Source organism: Archocentrus centrarchus, chromosome 15, assembly GCF_007364275.1.
Source record: "Archocentrus centrarchus isolate MPI-CPG fArcCen1 chromosome 15, fArcCen1, whole genome shotgun sequence".
Taxonomy (NCBI): Eukaryota; Metazoa; Chordata; class Actinopteri; order Cichliformes; family Cichlidae; genus Archocentrus; species Archocentrus centrarchus.
The window spans coordinates 9,406,388-9,427,815 of record NC_044360.1 but is presented as its reverse complement, the minus strand read 5'-3'; the positions used below and the strand labels follow the sequence as shown (position 1 = coordinate 9,427,815).

Here is a 21,428-nt window from a genome sequence, read left to right as displayed (position 1 = left end):
TACTGCTAACATAAATTTGGCTCTTAACAAACAGCATGCCAACACAAAGCCAACGAAGAACCCATAGTGAATTTAGTATCTATACTATGTGGATGTCCTCATGCTGTATAGATCAACAGTTATCAACTCAAGTGTAAGTGAAAACCACAATTTTACCTTACAGCACAATAAGAAACATACAATTTAGTTCATTTTGATGATAAGAAAAAGGTCAGATTCAGTTTACACTTTCAAACTATAGTTTTAAACAAATAGAATGAGTTACTTTATATTTTTACTAAACCAAATTCTTTTACAACTACATGCATTTGCCATGCAAAGACAAAACACTCTCATCTAGTGAGACACGGAAAAGAAGCAAATATGACATCAAATCAAATGTTCATCTGTTTCAGGTTCTCAAATACATATTCTTCTGACAGGGTAGCATGTAGTAAGTCTTGGTGCAGACACCTTCCTCTCCTCTCTGCAGGTGGTTTTAGCTTCTCTTTGCAAGCCTGTGTCATCTTCAGTCTTGCCACAAGTGAGTGGGAAAACACATCATCACCCTTATTTTCCATGGCCAGACTATGTTGAGCTGTAGGAAGGCAACAGTAACTCAAATAACCACTCATTACAACCTTGTTGCAAGGTAAGAGTATCCATGTGTAGCAGATGGGCTACTGCAACAGAAGACAACACTGGGTAAAGTAAGTAAAACAATACAAAAACTGGATAAAAACACCTTATAAAACAATAATAAGAAAAGAATCTCAAGGCCTGATTGAGCACAGAAACTTTTCAACTGCTTTTTGAAGGAGTCCACAGGATCAGCTAAGCACAGCTGAAGTGGTTGACGTTCCAAAATCTATGTGCCACAGCCTGAAAGGCCCTGTCCCACCTAGTCTTCAATCTTGGATCAGGAACGACTAATACATTTTGAGCCTGTGAATGACAAGTGCAAGCGAAGACCAGGAAACTGAGGCTACAATTTGATGGGCTCACCAAAACTGAACAAGAAAAGATTGGAAAAATGTTGTCTAGTCTGGTGAGCTTTTTAGGTTTTTTTTTTTTTGCATGTTTGGCCACAGCAGCCTTCTGTGACAGTGGAGAGAGACAGGAAATGGGGGGAAAGACACAGAGGAAGACACGCGGGCAAATTGGTGACGGGCCGGGACGCAAACCCACGCCACCTGCACGGCGGCACATGCATGTGGTCGCCGGCTCCACCACCAAGCCACCCAGGCGCCTTTAGTCTGGTGAGTCTTGATTTCTGCTGCAACATTTGGATGAATGGGTCAGAATTTGGTATAATAAGTATTAAAGAATCAATTCATCCTGCCTTGTATCAGTGATAGATAGGAAGATTCAGGTCACTATGGCCCAAAATCTCTCAGTAATGTTCCCCGCACCTTGATGAATTGATGCCTTAATGAATTAAGGCATTTCTGGGGGCAAAACGAGGTCCTACCTGGTACCAGCAAAGTGTACTTAACAAAGTGGCTAATGGATGTATAATTTTAAGCTGTTAGCAGATATTAAGGAGATGAGCCTCTGCAAAAAAAATTAAAAACTAAAAGCTGCAGAAAGAAAAACCCCAAAAAACAAGTCGATGTCAGTGTCGCTGTCCATGGTGCTGAAGGTTTGTTATTTCTCAGTTCTTCTTCTCACTTACAAAATTTACAAGTTCAAGACTTTGTGTAGTAAATAATCCTGTAGTAATGACAACTAAGCATTCATGGGTTATAATGTGCCTCATTAATTTTAACTTTTAATGTGATTGTAATGCTTCATATGAAGTAAATCTTCTTTATGTGATGTATGTACATATTTTTCACGGAACGTGTGCTCTTTGCATCATCATCATCTGGTGGTGGTGTCATCTCAATAAGGTCTGCATTTTTTTATTGACTGATTTTTTTTTTTTTTAAAGGGTATAGATCATTTCTGCCTAACAGTGAATCTAACGAAATGACTTAACTGTCCTAAAAGAGATTGGCAGCCACTGGCAATACATTGCCTTTTTTTTTTTTTTTTTTTATAAATATATCCTGATGGGTTCCCCACACAGGAACACCTGCTTTTCAGGGCACTGAAAATGGTTAATGCAAAAGAAATAGACTCAGGGTGTATCTAATTTGCTCATGTCACCGTCACAAATCTTTATGTCAATCAGATGAAACCCACAGGGATAAAGAAAAGGCCACTTGGTACTTTGTGCTCATATGTGTCGACATGTTGTCGTCTACACAGTCACGTTCATGGTCTTTTCATTGAGAAGGTCTGATTGGTTTACACAATCTATCCATTTTAAACCAGTCAAAAGTCTGAGAAAAATAGATTGTGTCATAAGAGAGAAAGCATTCTGTTTTACATGCTGTCTTTGACCCCAAAACATTTGGCTCCTATTTGAAAACACTCAGTCCTGTGCATTTTAGAAAGGGTGGGGGGACTTTGCCAGCTCAAAGTTTTTATCTTCATACCCCCACCAAACAAATCTTTTTCCCAACACTTTGGATCGCTTTGTTTTTAAAGGCACTGATCTTTCTAATCATTAAACAATCAGCCAGACAAAACACATCAGCTTTGAAAAATAAACCAAAATCTTTATTTGGTAACTGGTATACATCACTATATATGCTAAAGGCAGGTCTATGCACAGTTATGACTTCTTTGCTCTACATACTGAATAATGTAAAGTGATTATATGCATCTGTGTCTATTCAATATGTGTCCACATTGCCCACGAATCCCCTTTTTAACATATAGCTGTGTTTAATTTTATATAATAATTGAAATCATCCCGTTGAAACAAAAATCGATCAAATCTTCCACTGTAGTTCTAGATGACGATTCTTCTACTGACAGTAAATGGGTCAACTGAACGCTTATGAAGCAACAATTTTCAAATTGCACCATTGGATAAAAACCAAATAAATCAGATGTTCCATTTATAGTTGACTGGACCAATAATTTACTTAAATCTCAAAGGATGGCAGATACCCTAAAATTAAAAATAAACACATAAAAACCAATGCAGTTTCATTAACATTCAACAGGTCAACTGTTTCACTGATTAATCAAATTTAATGGAAACATTGTACCATTAGACATTAGGGAAGATATCCATTGAAAACAACAGAACAAAAACAAAAATAGAAAAAATTACTCTTAAAATCAAAATGTAACAAATATTATGATGAAATTTGCATAAAGCTGAAATTTCACTAAAAGTTAACAGTGTTAATGTTCCACTGAACTTGTAACAATGCTCCAGTGACAGTTAATGAAACTACTCAGACTTCAATCACACAGATGCTCCATTCAAAGTTAATCTGAAAAACCAAAACCATCTAAAACCAAAGTAAATATACCGACTGAAATTCAGACGGGAATCCTTATGTTCAGTGTGTAAATAAAATTTGACTGGCCAATGTTGTTATTGTTTTAATCAAACTTGATTGTGCAATTTAAATTCCCACAAATTAGAAGTTCTACACAAAGCCAATGTGGCCAGTGTTCCTTACAAAGCTTCTTGGATAGATTTTCCACTAAAAATTAAACCTTTGTCTGAGAAACTTTGTGAGAATTCAATCAGATTTAGCTTCCATTCAAAGTTATTTATTGGTCAGAAAAGCTACAGTTGCAGTAGATCCACTGAAAATCAATAGGTATGCCATTAAATAAAACTCTTCTTTTAATGTTCATTGGCTAAAATGTTCAACTGAAAGTTGATGGGACAAATCTCTCCTAACTTGAAAACTACTGTGGTTCCATAGAAATGGTTTTTATGCTTTTTATATCTGCTGTTGCCATTTGCTAAATTCAAACATGCTTGTTGTTCAGTGTGGCCCGAAAAACCTTTAGTGATTAGCATTGTGTATATATACAGTGTAAACATGTACTGTGTAGATGAACAGATAGATAACCACATTGGAGAACACATCGTTGTTGGTTGATCTGACTTTGGAATGTCCTTTGGATTAATACTGTCGTGCTTTTTGAATGAGCGGTTTCATGAGGATGACGTGAGGTATTCACTCGAACATGGGCTTCCCCTCAAAGTGCCTGCAAGAAAAACAGCAAAGAACAGGTAGAGAAGAAGATTATTCATTATGTAAAGCTGCAAGCTGATAATATAGCATTGTCTGAGAGTATAGCAGAGTAATATATTCCCACATCTTGACGTCCCTACATTTGCTCATTTAGAGATTTGTTGTTCTTGTGTGTAAACCATTCTCATGAAAATGTTTTTGTACCTTTACAGGCAATTTTTGCATTAATGGTGTACCATGTTTTGTCTTCCTCTTTCTCAAATGTGTGAATGTCACATCAGAAATTTAGGTCTTGATGCCTGACTTCCACTGATTTGAGTCACTAAACTGGACCTCTCAGCATTTATAATGAAATTATCTGGTAAATAATATGGCCTGCTGTGTGGCACAGGCAGTCAGAGATGTTTGCATTTGGTTTTGTTGTGTGAAATTCTAGTAGTTGGGTGGTATGTGTGTCTGTGCATTGCGGCTGTACAATTTATGAATGTAGATAATTGATCTTGCTGATAACATCTCCCATCCAAATATGTTTACCTCTTGATGCTCCAAAATGCTGAGTCAAAATAATATAAATGTATTGCAGGAAAAATGTTTAGTTTTGTCCAGCAGAGCAGCTCCATCATCAATATTTTGAGTACTGTCTAGAACACAAGTTGTAAAAGTAGCAGATGAACTGATGTGGAGTCAAACAATGTCTTCACCTCATGTTAGCAGTTTTTTAAGAAATCTGTAAACTTAACAACCTACTGATATTGGAAGTTTTTACTCTTTGAAAATCTGCACCAAATTTGGCCCCAAAAATTAAGCTTGAGTGGAGCTTCAGTGGGGAATGATACATGTCAGTGTGGGTCACACATGTAACTATGCAAATAACTGTGCATAAGTGTGCATGTGTGTTTGTACTTACCAGCTGATAGTTGTTTAGGAGATGGTCTACGTTTATGTCATCGTAGCTCTCCTGCAAGGTGTTGGGTTCATCCCTGGACTCCTCGCTGGTTACAGGATCTTCTAGGCTGTGTGGTGTGAGTATGGGGGAAGGAGGGGTGTGGGGGGGGGGGGGGGGGGGGGGGGGTCCATACAAATTCATTTAATTTCTAAAAGTATAACTGAATAGCTAACAGGTCTAAATAATTTGAAAAAGTTGTCTTTGTTCCTTCCTATATTTCTTCACAAATGATAAAAATGATTCCACTTCAACTTGCCTTTTTCTAGGTAGGTAAGTTTACAGGTTTTATTTGTGTATGAAGTGACTGAAGTGAAAAAATGTTTGAGATGCACACGTCAGCGTGTTAAGCAAAGCTGGCCGTCTTTTTACTGTCTGTGCGTTTTTTTAAGCAAAGATTTTTTCCCATTTGTTCTCTTTTTGGGTTCGTGATCATGCCATGTTGCTATATTATGGGGAAGGTCTGTGTGAGCTTCTGAATGTCTTTTCATTTACATGCTCAAATGGAGAAATGGAGATCTTTATGGACACTGCCCTGTGTTTATTGTTTTTGTCCTTCAGTTTTTGAAAAAAACACAGGTATCTCAAGCAGTTTAGTCCCTGAACCTTAAAATTGGTATTTTTTTAAACCAAATGCTGCATATTTTGTGAAACATTCAGCTGAATGTGCTTCACTCACTATCCACATGCAAAATGTATAAACACATTTGAGCAGAAAATTAAATTTAGAGCTAAAATGTGTTTATAAGTGGCATAATTTTTACTGTTAGTTATTCCTATGTGCAACCACCAAGCTCATTTATACATACAAAACAAGCAGCGTACATCAAAATGGAGTGATGAAATCAAAGTAAATGTTCTTTTAGCTCCATTTTTTTCTTAATGGCTGTTTCTCTTATCCATAAGCAATTCCAACTAAGAAAGTTTGTTTTTTGGTATAAACTAAAACCAGGAGACACAAACATGTGAATCTTATTAATGTCATATCTTTTTTAGGTTGAGTTCACATGAAGGCATTTACTGAGTCACAGTTATTTGTGTTGCCTGTACATTCAGCTGAAAGTGAACATAAGGACTGTTTCCTACCTTCTCTTTCCTGTTAAGACTGAGTTCAGGTACTTCTTCACAGCCATCTGTTTGCGGAAGCGGCTGTAGTTGTCTGTAAAGACAGCATCTGTGTGACGCTTCACTGGCTCGTCCATCAGCTCATCACTGGACAGAGAAGATGACAGCAGAGTGATTCCACGGCTCAGAGGGCAGCAGGTTTCAATGCAAAGTCAGTGCAGCCCAGGGTCTGTGACTCATGCTGTCTTGTGTGCATGTATATGTGTGTGTGTGTGTGTGTGTGTTCCTCCAGGTGATATAAAACAGTGATGTAGTGTCTGTGATTAACATTTAAAATATTTATCTTATTACAAAATACATCTTTCAACTCTTTCATATGCAAATACAAACAGTTCCTCTGGTACTGAAAAATCACATGATTTAGTTTAATTGTAAAAGTATCATTTTTAGAGGAAATATAAAATACTTCTATGAAGTTTTCATAAACTGTAATTCTATTTGTATTTAACTAGTTTATACAGCTAGATGACTTTATCAATTAAATAAAATCTGAACTTTTATTGTTTTGTAAAAAATTAACAAAAAATTATTTTCAAATCAATGTCTAACTATTGTTCTTGTAGCTAAAGTACAAGTTAAAAGAATTTTTAGGTGAAAAACGTGCAAAAAAAAAAGCAATATGAGTGCTCAGCTAGAGTAGAAGGGACTTTTCCCCCTACCTGACCCGCTTTCCAATCAGAGACTCCAGGTACCTCCGCGCTGATAGCTGTCCCAGGAGCTTGCTGTATCCGCTGGTGAACAGACCGTCTGCATGTCTCGTTGCTCTGCACAGATGCACAGGGCAGTCACATTAAAACCCAGACACGTTTAATGCAAACTTAAACTGACGCGCTTTTAATTCTACCAAAAACGTTTGATAGCACCTTTTGCCATGTGAAAAATTCAGTAACATTATTTGCCACGATGAAGTAAATATATCAATCGCAAATTATGAACAAGCTTCTTCAATAGTTCCAAATTGGTTGCAGTTGTCGAAGTAAAATACTTAAATTTAATGATCAGTTCATTAAGTTGTGAAAACGCGTTTTTTTGGTTTTTTTTGCTGAGTTATTCGCCTACGTCGTGTTATTTTATTACTGAGAAGACTTTTTCTTCCAATTTCAGTTGCACATCCATGTGATCTGCGATCAACTAAACCAATAACTATAACAATTTAGTCAAGAACATAAAGACATCAGGAGTTTGAAGGCAAACCTGTTTATCCTACCATACAGCGCTGGGTACATTTCCCTCTCTATAGGTTTTGTTGGAAATAACACGGATTTGCTCTCACCTTATAGATGTGTGCGGTAGACTCAGGGTCCGGGAATACAACACACTGCACAGGGCTATTAGGAGAAGCAGGTGGGGGGTTCGTTGTACCATCGCTTTATACCTGAGGATGGAAACGGTGAAGGGTTATATTCCTTCGGTCCTGACCACAGTGAGTATATCTGATCGCGCCTAAGGAAGGAAATTCTTTATCCAGAATTACGCGCAACACTCCGGTTCAGTTTCTCGACGCAAATGCAGGCGAGAGGACTAGTTTAAACAGCGAAAGCTATTTGCTCAGTAAACTTTGATAAATCTCCCACTTGATCTTAATTTTGACATACAGAAGACAAGAAGTCATCGGAATCCCATGTGCAATCGCGCACATCGCGGGCAATGGGTAAGGGTAAATATTTCAAAACCAAATACTTATACTTTGTACAGCACCAAATACTTTGCCTGCTTTGGCACGACTAACCTGACATGCTATAGAAATTATAGAGGTGCTAGATCTACTCAGTTGTCTCACTCTCGACGCCATGAGAGTTCAGTATTAACTGAAGGAACTAAACATAAACGTTTATCTTCGCAAGGCTGTTAAGATAATAACCCTCACCAAACTTTTCAGTTAAAGCAACTCAAAGTATTTTGTCAGGAAAGAAAAAAATCTGGCGCAGTCCCATGCGTAATTGCGCACTGTGCGGATGTATCGAAGAGCTTTACTACTCTTCGCCGGGAAGCTGCCATTCTGTTATACCCCAAAACTAAATGTATTGCCTTGAGCTGCTGTTTAAACCACAACGAGTAGTTTATTCAAAGTAAAACTCAACTTTCGACTGTTTTCCAAAAGCAGTTGGAAGCGTGCGTAATACCAAAAACAAAATTCCACCAAATAGGGAAAATAAACGCATATTGTCAAAGGAAACCTAAAATTACTATTATACAAATGAAAATCTTACATGTGCGCTAGAGAAAGTTGTCTGCTTTGGTTCTCTCCGCTGCGCTGCCCAGAGTCCTGATCTTGAGTCGCTGCTTTATGTCCACACTGCTGATCCGATGTTTCCTGACTCCCTTTCTCCTTTGTCTTTCTGTTCACCCTCAGTTCTGCCGGTGTTTTATACACCTGGATATTTCTCAAGAAGCAGGAGGGTACAGCAGACTCATCAGGGGCCGAGACGTCAGTAGGTCGCTGCCTTCGTCATTGGTGTTGCTCACGGTCGGAACCAAAGAGGCCTTTGGTGGAATTAGTGGGGAGTGTTATTCTGTTTCTTCTGATTAGTCGCAGGAACAACTAACTTATATATGACAGGGTTGATTTTGATCATTTCCCCATGAGTTCCTTGTAGTGAAGGTCAGCGAGAAACTGGAAATTGGACTGGAAATGAAACTTAACTCTCTGAGACCTGAAGATAAACAAGTATAAGTATATTTAATTTTTTAAATTATTCTTTAATTATATGGCAGGAGTATAAAATCTTTAGTGCAAAAGGTCTTGGAGCCAATATAGAATAAAAATTATGAACCAAACCTCAAAAATTGTTAGATTTTTTTTCTGCTGTAAATGCAGAAAGCCTATTTTCATTGAATGAGCTCATTTTAAAAGGCTTCCTGGTTCCTGAAGCAAACTCACCAGAGTAGATTTAACAGTCAAAATGCAACGTGGTGTTAAAATAATTTAAAATCATTTATCATTCTCTTAATTTTTATTTTAAAACCATCTTTTCATTGTCACAGAAACATCACTATATATTAATCTGTTTGTCTCATTTGAAGGACTAAATGGCACAAAGTACAAATCAGAAAGAATCAATCAGTCCAACCTGTGATGTAAAAAAAATCACATGCAAGGAGACAAATCTGTCAAAAGAGTCATGACTAATGAAAACATCTGATAACTAAAGGAGTTTTGTTAATGTGATGTTTTACACTATTTTCACTGGTCTTTAAATGTTCAGACATGTTGATAACATGTTATTTTTATTTTGTGCATACATGCGCATGTATACACCATATCATAACAAAGGTTTGTGGTCATTTTTTCTCCACTTTTACTCAGTATACCTAAGGTTATACCACAACAAACTTCAGTCTCTCAAGCCAAGTTTAAATGACCCAAGAAGTTCTAAATGTATGCAAAGTTCAGGGCTGAAGAAGATGTGTTCTAGTTCACAGTTATTTTCATGTTTATTTACTTCATTATCCTTTCGTTGACACAAACAGTAATTCCACAACAATGTTACCAAAAACCCTCTACTGCTGATATTTATATCCACTCATTTAAATCCACAAAAGTGAATACTGAGCATCAGGGAGGGTGCTGAAAAAATGCAGTGGATCTCGCAGATCACACCTCCAACAAACAAAACATTTTACAGGATGTTTGTAAGGCACTGGTGTTTTTTATTTCTATTGTGTTTTCTATTCCTGGTTGTGTAGGGCTTTAAACAAAAGAATACCATACAGGACTGAAGTGTTCCTGAGTCCACCCACAGTGTCCCTTATGAGTCTGATTTGCTCTGCTGGAATGGCACAGTGAAATAGCTGTGACGTCAGCTGCTGGCTCACCCATCCATCTTTCCATCCAAATGAGTGTGAACCATTTAGCCAATATCAGTGGAGAGAGGAAAGATGATTGGCTCAGACATGGGAAACACAGAGAAAAAGCATGACTGTATGGTGCCTTTAGGTGGCAGAGTACAGAGTCGAAAAAAATAAAATAAAATAAAAATAACCCAAACCAAAACAAAACATCTGCACTGAAACAAAACACAGGATTGGTGTTGAGTTGAACAGATAAACTCAGTCCTGCTAAATGATGCTTTAATTTGCATACATTTTGTTGATATTTTTAAGATATAAAGTAATTTATCTATAGTATCATGGTCCCTGGTTTTGGCTCCAGGGTTTTGAGTTGCATATGGATTTATATTTAAAATCAAGTGTGTTCTGTTTGATTTCACTATCATTTTGGCCCCCTGAGTTTTTGATTATAGGTTGAGGGTTTTTTTTCTTGTTTTCTTGTTTTCATTCTATTATTGTTCTAGTGATTATTTCTTGTTATCATGAAGCATGGAATTAGGACCCAAATGCCGGATGCAAAAGCAGACAAACGTTAACTCAAAGCACACCTTTACTGCAGGTGGATCAGATCTCCAAGGATGCAAAGTCCATAAGGAAAAACACTAGGAATCTAATAAACCTCTTAACAGCCAGGGAACACACAAGGGTAGGTAGAGGGACATTGAGACAAAGACTGAGAGGGAAACAGACATAGTTATACGTATGAGGGTAATTAAGACATAGCATGTGAGCATGGTAAGGGTAACGAGACACCAGTGATGATAATCAAAGACAATGAGACAGGTGTGGGAGTAAAATTAAACATGAAACACAGGACTGAATTTAACACAGGAGATGATAACACAAGATGATGGGACAGGAAACACTGAGGGAATAACATCAATTCTAATATAATACAAAATGGAACTATTAACCAAAAGTTCACAATATATAAAAATAAAACTAAGCATGAGGACAGAATATCTCAATATCTTAAGTAAGGAACTCAATATCCAAACGGGATCATGACACTTGTTTAAGTTCTAGTTGCTGTTTAGTATTTATGGAGTTTTTGATGCCTGTTTAGGAGGTTTACGGTTCTAGTTTTGAAAACTCGGTCTTTATTTAGCTTCAATTTTGCATTCATCCTCATTCCTCATGTGTTATGTTCCTTCTGTGCTTCTGCTCCTTCCTCTGTCTTGTCTTCCTGTGTTTATACCTTAGTCCTCCAGTATTCCCCTGTCACTCTCTTCAGCTCAGTCCGAGTCTTTTTGTCTCCATGTTCAGTAATGTGTCTTTTGGGTTGTTTCCTTTTATAGATGAGTTTCTCTGTTGTCTGATTTGGGGTCTTATGATTGTCTTGATTACTTTCAGATGTGTGTTGTTCCCCTTTTAATCCTAATCAGCCCTCAGTTTATAAAACTCATTTGCAGCAAGTTCCTCATTCTGTAGCAAGGACCTCAATGTAGGCCGAATCTATCTATCTATCTATCTATCTATCTATCTATCTATCTATCTATCTATCTATCTATCTATCTATCTATCTATCTATCTATCTATCTATCTATCTATCTATCTATCTATCTATCTATCTATCTATCTATCTATCTATCTATCTATCTATCTATCTATCTATCTATCTATCTATCTATCTACAAGAACTATAACTAACTAACAAGATAATAACTTGGTGGGTAGGGCCCACCAAACATCTGTGCCCAGGAGTCTGTAACTTAATGATGGGCATGACCACAATGCAAAAAAAAAAAAAATGTTTATTGATAATGAAGATGACAGATGAATGAAAGACAACCTAGGCCTGAGGCTGATCTTTAGAGAAGGCTGACTGTTAGGCTACTTCAGATCTGGCAGATCTCCCCGGTACCTATCAGAGAGGATGACAAACTGAGAAAGAGGGAGCAAGGGTAGGTCAGAGAAGAGTAGACTGGGTGTGGTCCCACTGTATGTGGTCCAGTACAGAAAAATACATGTTTTGTATTTAACTTTGAGACTTACATTTGAACCTATTAACTATAACATTTTTTGAAAAATGAATCAAATTAGTGCAGTTCTTCTTCTTTTCTTTTTTTTTAAAAATCAGCATGCCATGGAGAACGCCTTCAACACAAGGTCTTCTTTATTGTGAGTTGCACAAAACAGCTACTGTACAATTTATACAAAATTATGCATGAATACTGTGCAATACCATCTGGGAATCATCTGATTGGAAATTGCTTAATTTGTCATCATGACAACAATCTTAAATGCACTGCCAGTGCAGTAAAAGCTTACCTAGATAGAAAAACACACGAGGCAAAAGTATCATGGACTGGTCTCCCATGATCCCTGCCCTCAACTTTACTGAACATCTTAATGGAACAAAAGGCAGCCAACATCCAAAGAAGAGCTTTGAATGTCCTTCTGGAAGCCTGGAAAACTATTTCTGAAGACTACTTAAAGAAATTAGAGGAAAGCTTGCCTAAGAGAGTTCAGGCTGTATTGAAGAATAATTGTGGTCAAACCAAATATTGACTTTCAAGCTTGGTTTTTTTTTTGTCTCATGTGGTGTATGTCTGTATATGTTTGCACATGCTTCAACAAATCACTGCACCTTGTCCCAATTTTCCTGCAAGATATAAAGAAATGAAGGTTGGCTCAAGACTTTTGCTGAGTCCTGCATCTAAATGGAAAGATGTTTTGTAAATGTCCAAGCAGAACCTACTGAAAGATATGCTTGATTTTTGCTTGCATTTGTGGCTGTTCACCTGATGATCATTACAAATTTTATTTACCTCTTCATGACAACAAAGTCTCTGGCCCCTATCTGGTCCTTGATATCTCCTCATAGTCAGCAGATGAACCCCCCTTTACCTCCTCACCCTCCCTCTTCTCAGTCATGATGGCACTATGTGAACCCTTAATGTGATCAGTCCAGAAAGAAAGTAGATTATGTAGAAGTCCATGGAGAAAGATCTGGTCTAATTGACAGCAGTGATTGGAGGCAGATCTGTGCAGGAAGAGGAAGTTGATGGAGGAAAAACATCAGCATTAATATGTGGCTCTTGATGGAATGTGCGGAGGAAAACGTTCCTATGGATGAGTAATGGGTCACTTCTGCACGCTGGATGGCACAGAGCACTGAGAACAGGAATCTGATGCGTTCTTCTTCTTCTTTTTTTTTAATTGGCACTTTAAATACTACTGCTAAAGTAGTACTAGGTCTACTTGCACCACTTCCACTTAAGCAACTGCTTTTGTTATTATTTCTAAAATAAAACCTACTTTTGCTATAGTAGCTACACAGTCATTAATATGCGACATGTCCTTGTTATACCAGCATTATCATTAATCCATAAGTAAGAACTGAGCTATGGTCCTCCACCAACCCATTCATTGTGGTCTATGTGCCTTGTATATGTGGCCAAATGCCCATATAGTACAGCAGATAAGAGATATTAAACAGGAACTCTGTACTGGTGTAGTATACTTGATATGAGTTAAATTAATGAGTTTATTCAGTTTAAGAATATACTGTGTGTAAGATGCATTCTAGCACAATAGTGGGTTAAAGACCCAGTTATATACTCAGCCACAAAATTAGGAAATGTGACCTTAAAAGGGGACTGGTTATCTTTCTTGAGAATTGGTAATGCAAGTCATGTCACATGAGTGACCGTCAAGTGTGGAAGATGTTTGTAGGAAGTAATTTCTCATCAGACTATTTAAATGTTTGCTTGATGCAAAAATCAGCTAAAGCTAGCATAACACATCCTTGAATTTCTGAAGTCGAGTTGTGTATTGTACATTGTCATAGAGTTATGCCAAATTCCCACACTGTTCAGTCAAACTAAATGGATGCATACTGAACTAAACACCAACTGTAAAGGTTTCTCTGAAAGAGTCAAATGGATGATACAGCAGACAAGCCTCACAGTTTTATTTAAATCATCACAGATAAGTATGAGAGCTGGAACTTTGATCAGAGTTGTCAGGTAAGAACTTTAGAGCAGTGAGAAGAGATGGCTGGTGGAGTGAGAGTTAGGCAGGTTTGCAGGTAAGTGTTTAGCAGGGTTTCTAACAGGATTCCTACAAGAAAGTAGCAGACAGACAGGTAAGTACAGAACTAATGATACTTAACCAAGCAGGTAAGTTAAAGCAGTCACAAGCAGCCTGAACTATAATACTAAATATGAGATGAGCCTGTGTTTTCTTTTTGGCCATCACTGGTTTTCACCTTGGAACTCTCACATGGATACAGTTTATGCCAAGTCTCTTCCTTATTGTTGAATCATGACCTTAACTGAGGCAAGTGAGGCCTGCAGTTCTTTAGATGTTGCTCTTGGTTCTTTTGTGACCTCCTGGATGATTTATTGAGGTGCTCTTGGAGTAATTTCGGAGGGCCAGCCACGCCTGGGAAGATTCACCACTTTTTCCGTAAGTTTTCTCTATTTGTGGATAATGGCTCTCACCATGGTTCACTGGCATCCCAACATCTTAGACCTAGCTTTATAACCCTTTCCAGACTGATAGATGTCAGTGACTTTGTTTTCTTTTTGCTCTTGACATTTTTAAGATCATCACATGATGTGTTGCTTTTTTAATAAAATTCATAATATGGTTCAAAGCAAATTCAATTATTTAACAAGGGGGTTAATTACTTTTTCCCATAGGGCCAGGTAAGTTTGGATAGCTTTTTTCCTTAATAAATTAAATCACTTAAAAACTTTATTTACTTGGGTTATTTTTGTCTAATGTTAAAATTTGTTTGATCTCAACAAAGAATTGCAGGACAACAATCTAGCAAGGAGTGCTATGGAATCCAGGATTAAGTACTGCACTGACTGAAGATGGAGAACAGGTGAGCCTGCTGGACTCCCTGAGACCACCCCCACAATTGCAAAAGATTGGTTAATGATATCCATGTCATCTATACATTTACACAGAGGAGAGAGGGAGAGCAACAACAAGGGAGAGAGTTAAGGCAGGTCTGTGCCTGGATCACAAGAGGGGTCATGACATTAACACGTCTGCCAGGCACTGAGTCTGACAACAGAAAAAAAAGAGAAAGGGACAAAACCAGATCACAAGTGATAGAACTTGTACAGTCTGATGCACAATGATTGCAAAGAGGAAATGAGGAAGGGGAATAATTGAAAAACATGAGTAAAATAAGCACAAAAAAACTCATACAAAGCAATCAGAAAAAAATGATAACATACTAACGAGAAACTCAAATGTGGTAAAGAAATGCAAAGAAACAAGACACAAAACAACACCTGCATTTACTAAAGGTTACATCTATGCTGAAAGTTATCAGTGGTCCAAATGGTGACTGTCTATATGAGAGTCTACAGCGTGACTCTCCCACCTGCCAGTGTGAAGAGGGGAATCCCCTGGCTTGCTGAGTGCCACATTATCCAATTAGCAAAGCACAGAGTGACAACTCTGATGGCAGATTACTGCCTGCAGCCTGATGGGACTCACTGGGGTCTCTCTCCTGCCTTAGCTCATCTGTCTCTCGTGAGTTTATGTGGCAGGTAGAGAGAGATGGAGTAAAGATATTGAGATAAAAGTATAGAGGAAAGATGGATGATGATAGAAAGTGCGCAGAAAAGACAGAAACCAAAGCAGACTGAAATAAAGATGGAGAGAGATGAAAGGAAAACAGCATCCAGGGATCCAAATGAACCTAGAAAAAATGTAAGCAAGTTAGGGGAATAATATCTGTTATTTTTATTCAGGTCAAGCTTAAAAAAAGGAGAAGGACGTCTGAACTATGAAATATATAAAAACACAAAGTCAAGTTTAGAACATGGTTACATTTGGAAAGACTTTTGCTTAATTTATTGTTAACAGAAGTGTTCAAAATTTTTAATAAATACATACTTGATGCTCTGAATTTATTTAAAAGACAAAACAATATTTTATATGATCATACTGGATCAAGATCTGTATCATGACACACAGATGACTCATGCATGTGGTGTATAGCTCATAGGAAAAAGTGATTTTTAAGAAAGCTCACAGAAAATGACTAAAAGCAAAAAGTTTCATCATCATAACCATGAACTGCATTACTTATCTCCATGTATTCTCGCTTCTGTTTGTGTATAATTAACACATTAGCATAGCAGGCTCATGTCAGCATCTGTCTGGAAAATATAAGTGAGGGTTTCTGTGAAAGTAGGTGGAATAAATTCACGTTAAATGTAAGAATATAGTGAAGAAAAGTGTGTGAGTGACTTCTCTTCACACTGGCATTTGTGTAAAGAGGATAGTACCAAGGCATCACTCTACAGACAAATGGCAGGCCTTTGCATTCATCTGAAATGCCGTCATAGGTTCTGTGTCAAACTGGTTTTCATCTCCCATGTGGGAAGATTCTTCTCTTCCTGGCTCAGTGTGGACCCAGTTGGGTTGAGTGATGGATTGCCATCGACAACCAGAGGAGATTAGTCTGATACATTACAGCTAAACTCCCCTGGTGGTTTAAACCTAGTTTACTGCAGCAGGATACAGGCTGCATTCAGAACTGAAAATGAAAACAAGGCCAACACTGCCGGATGATATTTGGGAAATGAGCAGCATTAATGCTGTAATGCAGATGACATGTATTTGACACTTAACTTTCTCCCTAGTTAACTGAGTAATAGCATTTACTGCTGTGTGCCATTTTTAAGTTGTTCAAAAGTAAAACAATTAAGACTTTTGTATGCTCTGGCTTGCAAACCAGTCAAACTGTATTAGGAAAAGGTGCTGAGAGGCTGATTGATACCAATCAGAAATCCCTCAGATTGAGTGACCATATAGGTCATTTATCACTACTCATTGAATTAAACTTATAGGAACATAATGTAGCACAAAGAACAACTTGGAAAGGTTTAGGGAATGATCAGGATTGGGTTTAAGGCTGGTGATTGATCACCACTGCTGTGATTGGATGTTTCACCATCACAGAAATGATGATGCTCTTGGTATTGGAAAACATTGCAGGGGCAAGGTTCACATTAAAATAATTCATTCAATAGGATCTTTTCAGCTGTAATTGACTTTTATTTTTTTTTTGAGGCTCCTCCTTTTCCATGAAAAGGTCTGGTGATCATAGGATACAGCTAACAACCCAATAATCAGTCAAAACAGAACATCTCTCTGGCTGATCCAATCAATTACTAGCCTTAGGTTAGCATAGGTGCGCTCTGCTGTCTGTTACAATAATGAATACAAGATTAGTGATCGTTCATTGTTAAAAAGAAGATAGTGATGTCCAGTACAATAAACATGCAACAAGTTATAGTTTCCCATAATAAAGTCAGTGTTGGTGAACCCATCCATCCACCCTGACCTGCACCCTGCAAGGCCAGGGGTGTACTTTCTGTATCCTTGTCAAAGCAAAGATGCACTTGGATCTGACTGACTGAAACATTATAGCCAGAAGGTGAAAGAAAGGCTTCATACAGACATGTGCATAACCTTCAATTTACCCAACTTGTCAAGAGCTGAGGATTTAAATACAGGAATATGAAAAACAAAAGACATTCTTTTATTCAGGTTGTAGGCAAAATCCAAAACAGGAGCAAACAAATTCCTAATTAATACTGAATAACAAACAGAATGAGATGCACACAGGGAGACATTTACGGACACTATGACAAAGACTAAAAGGAAGAATGGGACTATTTATACACGTTGGGCAATCAGGGAAGTTGGAACAGGACTAGACGAGTGGACAGGAGTACACAATCAAGACAATTAAGACAATTATGGAGGAAGACGTAAAACTCAACCAACATTGGCACAGAGTCTTGTATTCACATTCTGATGATGAAACTTACAACACTTGGACCTGATGCAGTGACAATGGCGTAACACTATGTGTGACTTCCTCCTTTGATCCAGTCATAAACACAAAGGCCCCTGGAGGTAACTATAGCATGAAAGATATATTTTGTTTTCTCTTGCACTTCTGCTCTGTTTTTGTTAAGTTAGGCTAAACAAGTTGTGAGCACTGCATTTGGCATGACAAGAACCTAGTGTAAATGTTCTTAGTTAGGCAGAATTCCTAAATTCTCCATGTTAAGATTAAGTACAGAAATCACACACACAGCCCTTTCAGTATACAAAGCATAAAGTGTGTTAAAGATTCCAGTTTCCGCAGCTCAAGAAGCTGCTTTTCCTTAAAGACAGTATACAGTAGTTCACACAAACACAGCAGCATACACAGACTCATCTTGTTGCCCACTCTCTCTCTCTCTCTCTCTCTCTCTCTCTCTCTCTCTCTCTCTCTCACACACACACACACACACACACACACACACACACACACACACACACACACACACACACACACACACACACACACACACATTCATCAGGGCTTAAGTCCCTGGAGGTTGCTTGCTAATAAAGGTCTTGTTCTTGTTCAGATCAATTAGACCACCAGATCTCTTCATTGCATCCTCAATGAACTAAATGCATAAATACATTTGGCCTGGATTGAGCCCCATGGCAGACATTACGTGCAGCAATGCCATCTTCAGACTTTAATTGGTGAAACACACACTAGTGCAAACATGCACACGAACATTCCCGTCATTAACCTTGATTAACCAGTGAAGATGTACCCATCTGGCATGGAGATCTCATGGAGACCAATCACATTAGTTTGCCTGTTCGGGAAATTATATGACACACGACCATGGCCTTCCATCCATCCATCCATCTTAAAAAACTTATTTCTTTATATAGTACATTTTGCTTTGAGCATGTGTGATGCATCGCCTGGAGCTCTCTGTAGGGAAAGTGTAATAGCATCTAACCAGAGTAAAATCTTCATTTTTTCACAGTAGACATTTTAACCTGTGAAAAAAAAAGTAATAAGTAATATCATGATGGTTGCATCCTAGTTACTGCATGTGATGCTTTGTTATTGTGCAGACTGGGTCGCCAGCACACCTGAATATAACAGAGTCATCATTAAAATGATTCTTTACTGCTGAGCTTTTCTGCTATGACATGTCAAAGTGTGCTGAGATAGGCCCCTATCAACAGCACTATCAGGGATGTTTGACATTATGTGGACATAAACTATAGATTTCATGTAGAATTTGTTTTTAGCACACAAATTATATTTTTGTGCTGCTTTGAAATAACTACTGATGATGCACCTAATCACAACCTGAAACTGATCATTTTTCTTGTTTAACACTGTTAAGCACACTGTTTTTGTTTTTGGTCATTTGAATTTGTATTATTAGTGATAAATTTATCACTATAAATTTCTCCTGTTTCAACAAACAGGAGACAACAAAAAAGAAACCATCATCAAGAGAAACAATAATCAACATCTGCATTAAACAATCATACAGTAATGATTCTTTTAAACATTCTTTATTATCCAGTATAATTTCAATTTGATTGTGTTACTACATGCCCCATCTACATTCTTATACTGAGATCAAAATCATAAATTTGCACTCATATTCACACAGCACCTATACATCCTCCCTTCACCAGCGGTCTTCATTATCCAAACAATTCAATACAATCACAGTTGTTGCTGGTTTTTATAATGCTGTTTTAACAAATAATATACAGAAAATAGTGATTTACAGAGCTATGAAATGGTGGACCTCGTTACCAATTCATATTGTACATTAGAGAACTAAAGAACAGTTTAAATATTTGTTTTAGGTTTTGATGAGTATGTTGACTAAAATGGGAAAACAATTATATATTTAGCAGTCTTTGTCAAATATCTTGTTATATACTCTGTTAACTTTAATCAGAAATATACTGACAGATTATAGGCTGATCTCTAACAGTTAGCCAGATTACCATGCCGTCTATTTTGAGCTACTTCTAACTTTTATGGAATTTTAAGCTTTTGGACGCTACTGGAATCATAAAAACCTTCCCACCAAGGCTGCTGATAGTCTCCAGGGTTCTGTTATACATTCTTGCTGTCATTTACAACAGTCTAATGGGTCTGTGGATATACTGGGTGGTTTAGTAATTAATGAAAATGTTAATGAAAATTCATACAAGTATGTTGACGTGCTGTCTGCGTATGTTTCAGTAGAACTATCAGAAGCAGTGTCATTGTGGTATTTCAAAATGCTGTTTCATCAGCCTGCAGTCACTGATCTCCTCAAAGTTGCTTATCTGGTGACACACCAGCTGAGAACCACTGGTCCAACATACAAAAAAGCTGAATGCTGCCTAATGGTGTTTCATTAGAACTTCAAAGCAATGACGTTGTGGTATTTTAAAATGCAGTATTAAAATATCAAAAAAGCAACAAGCTTACTGCAGATGCCTTGTTTTACCTTGTTTAAGAAATACTGATCCAACATGCAGTTAAGCTGAATGCTACTTGATGTTGATGTTAGTGTTGCTAAACTTTCAGAAGAAACTGCTGTCTGCTAAATAATGTCTTTTGTACTCTCTATGAGAAAAAGCATAACCCAGTTGCATACATTCTGAGTATGGGTGGACTATTTTGGTAAATTTTTAGGGGTAAAACTATCATCAGAGATCCTCTGTGGTTTAATGGAATCAAAGTTCAGTCATATTCAGCCAGTTTATTAAGACAATGAATTCATGACTATTACTTAGAAATAGAAGAAGCTACAAACAATAACAAACAAGCAGTTAAAAAATTGGCCCCTCCTTCCATTTGGGTCCTGTCTATTACACCCCCACACACCCACACCCACACACACACACACACACACACACACACACACACACACACACACACACACTACAGTGCCACTGCCACTAAGTGTTCAGAGTTGCTACTGAAATATTAATAAAACCAGTGATATAACTATGCAATGTGCATGGACAGGAATGTGACAAGAGCTGTTCATAATATTAATACAAAATGTAAATAATGTGCACAAGTACTCTTAACTTTCTAAAAAAAACAAAAAGAAACAAACATTACAAAACAAACAATGTAGACTATACCCTTTCTGAGATTTGATTAATTAAAATTATATAACATGCTTTTAACTTAAAATTAAGCCGAACTCTTTTAATTTGAAATACTAAGGATAAGGATATACACCACACTGCACACTCAAAATTAACAAGTATGAATCGTCCCATTGAAATTGGCATTACTTAATTTTTTAGGAAATCAGTTTGCATTATTTTTTTAAGTAAAGCCAAATTATCAAATTTTACAGTGTTACTCATACTCAAGCATCATTTAGTCGACTCTAACCTTACAACAGAAGCAGTTCATCTGCATTTTGTTTACAATAATCTTCCATGAGTAGTGACTCATGATACTGAACTTTTAAATAAAATATTTACAGAAGCTTTAAAAACACCCTTCAACATAACATATCCACTACTGAGAGGCTTGAAAATGACCATAAAGTGGAACCAATGCCTATCTTACACAGTGTAAACAAAATCTGAAAATCTTAAGTTTGCTGAAATTAGATTATATGGGTGCTTCTGATATATTTATCAAACTGCTTTTTGTCTGAGCAACACCTGTGATG

At 37.3% G+C, this 21,428-nt stretch overlaps 1 protein-coding gene across 1 annotated transcript; it reads right to left on the bottom strand.

The window, feature by feature from the left end:
* Positions 1–2,564: 2,564 nt before the first annotated feature.
* vip (vasoactive intestinal peptide) lies at positions 2,565–8,460 on the bottom strand. The gene is made up of 6 exons (XM_030748072.1): positions 8,313–8,460; positions 7,376–7,477; positions 6,762–6,866; positions 6,064–6,189; positions 4,942–5,047; positions 2,565–4,047 (listed from the first exon to the last, which is right to left on the bottom strand). Coding segments are annotated over exons 1-6 (450 nt in total). The 5' UTR covers positions 8,315–8,460; the 3' UTR covers positions 2,565–4,038.
* Positions 8,461–21,428: the final 12,968 nt, after the last annotated feature.

Bases quoted from the DNA above. Each gene is read 5' to 3' on its own strand.
- vip (XM_030748072.1), bottom strand. The intron at 6,867-7,375 runs GTGAGAGCAAAT...GCATCTGTGCAG, and splicing joins CTACCGCACACATCTATAAG to AGCAACGAGACATGCAGACG. The intron at 6,190-6,761 runs GTAGGGGGAAAA...TTCTCTGTCCAG, and splicing joins CTGATTGGAAAGCGGGTCAG to TGATGAGCTGATGGACGAGC.